Genomic DNA, 10,744 nt, shown 5'->3' with positions numbered 1-10,744 from the left:
TAGTTGATGATTTTAGAAACAGAAACAGAACTCGTTTGACTAAGGCCAGAGGCCCCACTGCCGTCGTTAATACTAACGTACAGTGCCAAACGGTTCTGTATGACATACTATTTTTAAGGCCATGGGAAAAAGGCCAAAATTGCAAACCGACCATATTTGGCAATTAAGACTCAATCGACAACCAATTCAAAGTTTCAGCATATTACTAAAGAGTATTAATGACATTTACCATGCTTTGGAGTGTTGACGAAAAAAAAAGGTTTTAATTTATTCATTAATTTATTTATTTATTAGGTTGTACAAGCTAGCTATTGGGAGATAAGTACTATTGCTAAAACAAACTATGCGAATGCCTTGTTAAAGAGAAAAGTTTTAAGTCTAGATTTAAAGTTATCTACTGTCTCTGATTTTCGGACGTCGGTTGGTAAATCATTCCATAGCTTAGGGGCTAAGTAGGAAAAGGATCTGCCACCTTTAGACACTTTTGATATTTTAGGGATTATTAAGAGGCCAGAATTTTGTGACCACAATGCACGTGATGGATTGTATTCTGATAATAATTCTCTAAGATATGAGGGTGCTAGGCCATTTAAGGCTTTGTAGGTGATTAGTAATATTTTAAATTGTATACGATATTTAACTGGTAGCCAGTGTAAAGATGCCAGAATTGGGCTTATGCGGTCATACTTCTTAGATCGAGTAAGAACTCTCGCAGAAGCGTTTTGAACTAGCTGAAGCTTGTTTACCTGATTTGCATGGCAACCTCCGAGTAACGAGTTACAATAGTCTATTCTAGAGGTCATAAAAGTGTGGATAAGCTTCTCTGCAACTGATGCAGACAACATATGGCGTATTTTTGAGATATTTCTAAGGTGGAAGAATGCTGTGCGGCAGACATTGGAGATATGGGTGTCGAAGGATAAATTTCTGTCGAACAGCACACCTAAATTCTTAACCGTGGAGGTTGGCACCACAGTGCAGCCATCTATGGGCAACTTGTAGTCTGTCATATTATATTTGTAGCGATTTGGTTCGATAACAAGTATCTCTGTCTTATTGGAGTTTAGCATAAGAAAGTTATGTGTCACTTATATCGCTGATGCAGTCTGATAGCTTAGAAAAATTGTGTGTTTCGCTAGGATGTGAGGAGATGTAAAGCTGTGTGTCATCTGCGTAGCAGTGAAACTGTATGTTATGATTCCTGATAATATCTCCCAGAGGTAACATATATAATGAGAACAGGATAGGACCTAAAACTGATCCCTGCGGTACGCCGTATTTAACCAGGGAGTGATGTGACTCCTCCTCATTTACATAAACAAAGTGATAGCGATTGGTTAGATACGATCTGAACCAGGCTAGCACTTGACCACTGATGCCAACATAGTTTTCTTGCCTATTAAGTAAGATTGTGTGATCTATTGTGTCAAAGGCTGCACTAAGGTCTAATAATATAAGGAGTGATATTTCGCCACGATCAGATGTTAGGAGAAGGTCATTTGTAACTCTAAGCAGCGCTGTCTCTGTGCTATGGTGGGGCCTGAATCCTGATTGGAACTTTTCATATGTACTATTATTTGCTAAGAATGTACGTAGCTGGCTTGCCACTACTTTTTCTAATATTTTGGAAAGAAAAGGGAGATTTGAGATTGGTCTAAAGTTATTTAGATCTCCCTGGTCAAGGTTTGGTTTTTTAATGAGCGGTCTAATAACTGCTAGTTTGAAAGCTGTTGGAACGTAGCCTAATTTTAGTGATGAGTTAAATACATTTAGTACTGGGTTAGACACTACAGGGAATACCTCTTTGAGTAATTTTGTGGGAACAGGGTCCAATATACAGGATGATGATTTGGATGACGCTACTAATTTAGATAGCTCTTCTATTGTAGTAGATTTAAATGACTCAAGATGTTCGTATGGTAAGCTAGCGTTAAATATATTACTGGGTAGAGTGGTGGCTGCTTGGGTACCTACAATGTTTTCCCTAATAATCATCATTTTCTTAGTAAAGAAGTTCATGAAGTCGTTACTATTGTGTGGGAGTTTATTAGTGGGTTCTGTTTGTTCTTTATTTCTAGTCAGTTTCGCAACCGTGCTAAAGAGGAAGCGAGAGTTATTATGATTTTCTTTAATAAGATTGCTGAGATACGTAGATCTGGCGGTTTTAATAGCCTGTCTGTAGTGTTGAACACTCTCTTTCCATGCTGCACGCCATACCTCTAACTTTGTGCTTCTATAATTTCTTTCCATTTTTCTAGCAGCCTTTTTAAGGGATGCGGTATGATGGTCGTACCATGGAGCTGGCGTTTTTTCTTTGATTCTCTTTTTTCGAATTGGAGCTACGGCATCCAATGTGTTAGAACAAATACTGTTCAGGTTTTCTATTACAATATCTAGATCTTCTGGATTATCTGCTACATGTTTCATTTGGGACAGGTCTGGAAGAGTGCTAATAAAGTTATCTTTAGTGGTTGAAATTATTGTTCTGGCTAGTCGGTAGCATATTGTGGATCGAGTGATCCTATCTAGAAGTACCGTGTATGAGACAAGGCAATGGTCTGAAACTGCATCGCTCTGAGGTGATATCTCGATTTCATTAATATTGAGCCCGAGTGACAGAATTAAGTCTAATGTGTGCCTACGAGTATGCGTGGGCCCTGTCACGTTTTGTCTAATATCGAGAGAATTTAGAATATCTATAAACGCTAATCCTAATGTATCTGTTGGGTTATCAACGTGTATATTAAAGTCACCAACGATAAGAGCTTTATCTACAGTGACTCCGAGGTCAGACAGGAAATTTGATATTTCTTTAAGAAAATCTGCCTGATGGCCCGGAGGTCTATAGATTGTAGCAAGGACAAAAGAGAGCTGTTTATGGTTACGATCAGTTATTTCCATATTTAATAGCATTATTTCAAATGAATTAAATTTTAGTTCAGATTTTTGGTTAACTTTAAAAATGTTGTTGTATATTGTAGCTACACCACCCCCTCTCCCCTTTAATCGAGGTTCATGTTTATATTAATAGTCTTGTGGGGTGGATTCGTTTAAACTAATGTAATCGTCTGCTTTAAGCCAGGTTTCTGTTAAAGAGAGTGCATCTAAGTTTTGGTCAGTAATTATTTCATTGACAATGGGTTCCTTATTGGTAGGCGATCTAATGTTAAGAAGGCCGAATTTTAACATTCGAGGTTCATCTGTAAACGTATTGTTTTCTAATTTTATGTTAGTAAGATTTGTACGAGACGAGGTAAACGGTGCTCTGTATTCGTTTGTTCGAGGAACGCACACAGTTGAAATGTGTTGATACTCTGGTAAGATAGACTCTAAGTTCTGGGATATATGTGATCTTGACATGTCAGAGCAGCTAACAGATGGACGGGTAGGCGAATCTATCTGTTTCCTGACCTGGGCCCTGGGTAGTCAGACTGTATTAGAATTAAGAGTATTGGTCAGATTTCTAGAGAGTATAGCATTTCCTTCCGATGACGGATGAAGGCCATCTCTCTTTAGTAGGTCAGGTCTCCCCCTGAAGTGCTTCCAATTGTCTATAAACCCTACGTTATGCTGAGGGCACCATTTTGACATCCAGTGGTGAAGAGACACTAATCTGCTATAAGTTTCATCACCCCGGTAGGCGGGGAGGGGACCAGAGCATATTACATTATCTGACATTGTTTTTGCAATTTCACACACCTCTTTAATAGTATCTTTGGTGATCTCTGACTGGCGGAGTCTGGTGTCATTTGCGCCGGCATGAATAACAATTTTTGAAAACTTACGCTTAGCATTAGCCAGCACTTTAAGTTTGGATCTAATGTCTGACGATCTGGCTCCCGGTATACAGTCAACTATGGTGGCTGGTGCCTCAATGTTCACGTTCTGAAGTATCGAGTCTCCAATAACAAGGGCACCTTTAACAGATGTCTCAGCCGGTGTATTGCTTAGGATGTCGAATCTGTTAGAAATTACTAGGGGGGACTTCAATGGGCATCGAATATGACTACGCCGCCTGATAGTCACCCAGTTAGTCGGCCGTGTTAACTCAGTTGCCGAAACCGAGCTATGTGTACTACGCGTTACCGTAGGTGCAGCCGAAATAGTGTTTGAAACATTAACATTAGCGGTTTTACTGTCCTCAACAAGCGTTCGGATGTGCGCTTCTAGTTCTGCAACCTTCTCCGTTAGCCTTACTACTTCAATACATTTAACACATGTAAACCCCTCTGTGCTGACGGAAGAAGCTAAACTGTACATGTGGCAAGTAGTGCAGGTTACAATGACAAGCGGAGTCTTACCGTTTTCATGCTGTGCGATAGCGTCTCCGTTCGCCCGAACGCGGTCCGTGAAGCTGCATCGAGATGGGTGCTCGCTCGTTGCATGCCTCGGTCGTCTCCGGGTGCCTGGAGCCAGGGTGATGTGGGGCACGCTGTACTGCCTGGTGCAAATGCCGGGCAACAACTCCTCCACAGCTTCCCACTCTGGTGAGGAAAGGTCTGAAAAACATACATCGGATGTGTCCGCCATTAGATCGAAAAGGAAGGCAGATTTACAGTAAACAGACAGTGAGCAAGTGCTAGCGGGCTATATGCTAACACTAGGTGTTTACTAGTGATAGATCGTTTTACTTATTAATACTGTTCAATAATCGTCACGGTAAAGTATTCCTAAGATAAATTTGTACGTTATATTATATAGATAGGAACGAGATAGTAAGAAAATAGGATTTAGATTATGAACTCGACGGAGCTCCAATGCACGGAGCAGCGTTTCCCTGTTTGTTTACGCTAGCGGGCTATATGCTAATACTGGGTGTTTACCAGCGATTAATCGTTTCAGTTACTGATACTGTTGAATAATCATCACGGTAAGGTATTCCTAAGATGAACTAGTGAGTTATATTATATAGATAGGAACAAGATAGTAGAAAAATAGGATTTAGATGATGAACTCGACGGAGCTCCGACAACAGTGTTGCCACTCTCTTGCATCTCTCTCTCTCTTGCGTCTCTCTCTCTTGCATCTCTCTCTCTTGATTCAGAGCAATTTGTTCTAACATAGAGAATTGAGGTTCTGAATAATCAAGCACGTTCTTGTGGATGTATTTCATTATTCTGTGATGAAAACTTATGACAGTGCCTGTAAGGATTTGATACCCTGCTGTCGCGTTATTTGAGGTGTTTATGGGTGAAGGCAAACTGCTTTTCAGCGAGTCGTGTTAAGGGAGTTCGGGGTTGTAATGGCCATGTTGCCCACTTTTTTAGTATCAAACGCCGAGCGAAGCCTGCTTTATTTTGTCCCATGTTTGAAAAACTGTCCGCTTTAGATTGAATTGCTCCGGTATCCAGTTGTGCCTGGAACATAAGATTTATATCCATGTTCTGCCATTTTCCCCCATGCTTGTTTCTTTGCAATACCCGCAAAAGATGATTCTGCTGTTTATACTTAAATACTTATCTTTTGTAAGTGGAGTGGGTTAATATCATATACTCAGTGACTGAGGTTATGTTTATGTTTATATCAGACTTGAGCAAAATTCACCTGTTGAGATGATAATGCTTCAGCCTAACAGTAACTGACTTGATGTTGAGCAAAACAAATAACACTGACATCAAAAGTGCAATGTTTAAATTGATTTTCATTGCCTTGTGTTATACATTTAACTTCATGTGCCCTCGTCTACGAAACTGCTTACATTTTTGGTTGGCAGGGGACCGAAATCTGATTCTTAAAAGCAGACATCATTCTGCTGAGCGTTCTCTAAGCCCCACTGAATTCATAATGCACAACTCTCTTCATCTAAAGCTCCCATACATTTGGTCAGCTGATGGTAGGATGACAGCAAGGGAATCACTGTGTAATCGATTAAATCAGGTCTCTTTATGCACTGTCACATCCAATACTTCAACTGTCAATACCATTCATTTAACATGTGCAAGGTAAAGAGGAGATAAAAAAATTGTGCTTCAATCGGCTTACATTTTAGGAGGACTTAACATGAATGAGGTAAAATGTATAAACCATAAAACATGCTAATCGTTCTGATCAGAAAGAGTTCAGAAAATAGATTCGTATTAACTTGTCTGTTTGTAAGGCCTATTTAACATACTTGCTTTTTAAAACCTACCACATTCTAATGTTTGTCCTACCACAGTTTTCTTTAGACATTTTCTACCAGTTGATTCAGGCTTTCTGCGTCTACCCCGGAAATGTATGCCTTTTTGTTCTGTGTACAGTCATCTTTTGTGTTCACAAGACAACACAGAATCACTTATAACAGTGCAAAATAGTTGACAAGCAAATTTGACCTGAAAGGTCATGCTGTCAGCCACTGTCAGGCTGTAATTGCTGGATCAACGCAAACAAACAGCCATGCACAGTTTAATTGTGTATCCAGAACTTCACATTAAAATACAATGAGCCTAATTATTTATGCTAAACTGAACGGGAACCAAGAAAAACCAGAGGAATGAGAAAACTCTTGTACAGACATAATAATCAGTTTGCTTTCTTCTTTTCTTTGTGCATTTACCTAGTCTGGTCTAGAGTAACTTGCAAATATTTAAAACAATATTTTATTGTCCCTGCTTCCTCTTATCACTTGTGTGAATGTTTATTGCTGTGTATACAGAAACATTTTATAGGCGAAATTAAATCAGATGTGCAAGACTAAACCAGGGGTCTCCAACCTTTTTGTGAGCAATGGCAACCACAATGAATAAAACAATCTGGATGGCTACTTTTGATATAGTCTACTTAAAACTTTTTTCTTTTATTTGAATTTATATTTTCTTTTATTTGTTAATATGTTTTATCATTGTTTAAAATGTTAACATACAATTGAGATTAACAACTCCACTTGAGTGCAGTGGGTCTTTTTGACGTGTGTACACCCAAAGAATTGTAGTGTGGTGCTTTGTCAATGTTGTCAGCGATCACTCTCTAGGCCGGAGAGGAAGCCCTTCATTGGAGGAAGTTAACTGGTGTCGGTGGACGACTTTCATATATCTACATACGCCCGACTGTACTTCCATTCGACCTTCTGTTCGAAGCCAAGAGGTGTTGTATCTCTTTCTACATGTTTACTAAAGTAGTATATCATTAAAGGGATTCTGTGTGTTTGTCTGCTGCCCGTCTGCAGGTCTGAGCCAAGGGCTCTGTGTTGTTGTGGGATTATTCCCCTAGGTGTTGGAAGCCAACGTCCAAGTGTTTCCTGGTAAGTCTGTCCTAGTGAGGAAGGCGAAATGTTCTTTGTGTGCATATATGTCCTCTCCAGCCACCCAAGCCTCGAAGAGCTAAGAGCCCCGTGACCATCCAACCCCCCCCCACATCCCCCACCCCCCCCCCCCGGCGTATACATGCCTGTACGCCCAAAGCTAAAGAGCCCAGTGTACCTCTCTGTATACTCACTTGTACGCCCAAAGCCAAGAGCCCAGTGTACCTAAATGCCCCCCCTGTGTGTGCCCTAGGGGCAAAGGCTGAAGGACTGGAAATCCTTTTTTTAAGTATTTAAATCCCCCTAAATTGTTTTCAAAGATTTAATAAAACTTGTTAACTTTTATTTCTTATTCTGTCTGGTCATTGGGGTGTTTTGGGACCTCCTCGGGGTGGAAACGGAAGGAGGAGTGTGCACGCGACAGGGGCGGTCCGCTCCTCACCTGTGACAACTACATGATGTCACTATTTGCATTTTTGGGTGAATTACACCTTATAAGTACAGTAAGCTGAGTGTTTGAAATCACAAATATAATCGTGTTTCCTTGATCAAGTAGCTGCTGTGCTTTGAACTAGCTGAAGCTTATTTACTTGCCTTTATGAATGAGCTTCTCAGTGTCTGAAGCCGAATGATTTTTTAAATATTTATAAAATGAAAAACTGCTGTGCAACATGTATAGGATATGTAACTGTTTGCTGTCTAACATAGGTCCCAGATTCTTATTGACATTACAACCATATAAAGAAATGTTGTATTTTTTCTACCATATCCTATCCTAAAATGTTTGCTACCATATTCTGTTTTCATCCTGTGGTTTTCCAAAATACACCATTATGAATTCTGATACTGAGTTTTCTCAAAATTCCTCTTTCTATTAAAAAACAGTACATCGACTCATTCAAATGAGTAAAAAATACAGATATTTATATTCATAACACATCTGGGGAAGGTTTGTATCTTTTGAAGCACACACAGTTAAATATCATCCTAGGGAGTTGACAGTAATGGTGATTTATGCACATGCACCAGCAACCCTCCTGACTTAAGCTGTATTATAAGTAGTAGTGTAAGACTGATCGACTCAGCTTCAGGCTCTTTATGTTCATTAAGATATAAATGTCAACAAAGAAGAAAACTTCACTCTGTCTTCTAAAACCTTTCTGTCATTCCTTATAGAGCTTTTAAAATTGGAGTTTGTGGCTTATAGTCCATGTTTGTTAGCTTTCAATACACCTATACAGTATTTTCTAGTGAACACTTAAAAGTGAATGATAACACTTTCAAAAATAAATAAAACTGCTGAGGGATGAGAGGTGTCCCGGGGTGAGCAATGTGGCTCAAGCAGAAGATGAGCAGAGCGTAGAGAGTGAGAGCCTCAGTTAGTTTTTTCCTTATTTAATCTCTATTATGTTTTACCGACTAACGAAGGACTGACCAATGCAGAGATGTAACGGTACATTCACATAGGGCGAAAACGTTAACACTTGAAGGAAGGCTTTTGTCTGAAGTGTGGCCAACAGCCAATCACAGTGGCCGCAACAGATGCTCCAGTCTTCCATAAACGTAACTGGCTTGGCTCTGCCTAGGTTATTTGCATAAGACGATCTAATTGGCTGATGCACGCGTTGTCGTGACTTCACCCATTTAAAAAGTGAATGGGAGGCATTAACGCTTACCCTGAGTAGTATACAGTCCCATAGTCCCGCATTCTCAGACCTCTCGTTTTTCGATACAGCGCCTCCTATCAAATTGGATCGGATAAACATGTGAAGAACCTAATCCAAAACGTGAATATCATCAATTTTATTTAGGAATCATACTCATTCGATTTCTTTTTTAATCAAACTACTTTATAGCTCATCGATACACCAACATATGAATAGTCCATTTAATATTTGTAAAGATAGTTTGTAACAAAATTTTTGCCTTTTTTCCCCCAAACTATTTTGATGGCTAACGTTAGCCTTTAATCTTGGATTTTTGTAGACAAGCCATTTTAAAAATGTCATTACAATTAGTTGACATTGAAGTAGATAAAATAAAATACATTAAGTGTGTTAATATCAAAGAATGTCATCATTAATTATTTAATCAGATTTACCATTTGAACTTTTTTTAATTACCAGTTGAGGAATTTGACACAGCGATTGCAAAATATTGGAAAAAAAAGAACCTTATGTAAAAGTACCTTATGCATTACATTACATTTAAAGGGATAGTTCGGCCAAATTATATTAAACCCATGATTTACTCACCCCCAAGCTGTCCGAGTTGCTTATGTACATCGTTTTTCAGACAAACACATTTTCGGATATTTTAGAAAATGTTTTAGATCTTTCAGTTGATTAAATGTTAAGTTACGGGGTCCACGACCTTCAAGTCCAAAAAAAGTGCGTCCATCCTTCACAAAATAAATCCAAAAGGCAGCGACTATAACGTCTTTCCCCAGTGAAGTATTTGACCCAGTGTAGAGGTATGGGCCTTTTTCTGTCACTAAAGAGTGTGGATTGCCGTGGGTGGTTGTGAATTATTGACGTGTGTGCAACTGAAGTATTTGCAGTGTTGTGCCGTGTCCCTGTCGCTCATACCGCTTCCAGGTCAAGCTTATCACAGAGAGGTTGTCGTGAAGCTGCTGGAGTGTGATTACCATCGTGGATTTACCTTCCTATTTCCCCCACCTGTGTGTCCAAGCAAAGAAAGAGATCTGTGAGTATAGTAACGACGTGCTGTGGAAGAGAGCATAGCAAAATCAAAGGAAGTAGAGAAATTGTGAAGGAGTAAACTGTATGTACAAACCCTGTGTGGAGGAGAGGCACTGCCTTTGTTCCATCAATTTAGGTGTCGTTCTGGCTTTGGAGAGGAAAAGGAGCTGACGGGTCGGTTACGGATGTCATCTTCCAGTCCCATCCACATTTCCCTCCATCTCCTCAGATGGCACAGGCTGTGACCCGGCCAGCAACCATCGTGTGGAAGGGGGTAGCGACTGTACTCTCTCACCGTGGACCAAGGTTGGGTGACGTATAGATTCTCTTATCCATGTTGAGATACTTACCTGTACTACCCTTGAGAGTGACTAGAGCCAGGACTAAAAGCTATACATACCTAAGCTGTCTTGTTGACCCAGAGCAGCACGCCCATTGAACCGCAGAGCCACACTAGAGTCAGAGCTAAAAGCTATACGTACCCAAGCTGTCTTGTTGATCCAGAGTGGCACGCCCATTGAACCGCAGAGCCGCACTAGAGCCAGAGCTTAAAGCTAAACATACCCAAGTTGTCTTGTTGACCCAGAGCAGCACGCCTATTGAACCGCAGAGCCACGCCAGAACCAGGACTAGAGTTGTACTTACCTAAGACGTCTGGTGGACACAGAGTAGCAGGCCCAGGGAACGTAGAGCTACACTTACCTGAGAGCCTGTAGATCCAGTCTAAAAGTGCCTAGTGAAATTCATACTTACCTTGTGTATCCGCCAGCCCAGTGGAGTACGGCCTCGCAGCATCCTTAAAACGACCAGAAAACGATCGGCC

The 10,744-nt window shown here is 40.3% G+C and overlaps 1 protein-coding gene across 1 annotated transcript; it reads right to left on the bottom strand.

Moving 5' to 3' along the window:
- Positions 1-3,426: 3,426 nt before the first annotated feature.
- LOC135732072 (uncharacterized) lies at positions 3,427-4,530 on the bottom strand. The gene is made up of 2 exons (XM_073816141.1): positions 4,302-4,530; positions 3,427-4,196 (listed from the first exon to the last, which is right to left on the bottom strand). The coding sequence occupies exons 1-2, from the start codon at positions 4,528-4,530 to the stop codon at positions 3,427-3,429; spliced, it is 999 nt and encodes a 332-aa protein (XP_073672242.1).
- Positions 4,531-10,744: the final 6,214 nt, after the last annotated feature.

The sequence above is a fragment of the Paramisgurnus dabryanus genome, chromosome 11 (genome assembly GCF_030506205.2).
Source record: "Paramisgurnus dabryanus chromosome 11, PD_genome_1.1, whole genome shotgun sequence".
Taxonomy (NCBI): Eukaryota; Metazoa; Chordata; class Actinopteri; order Cypriniformes; family Cobitidae; genus Paramisgurnus; species Paramisgurnus dabryanus.
This window is presented reverse-complemented; position numbering and strand designations above follow the sequence as displayed.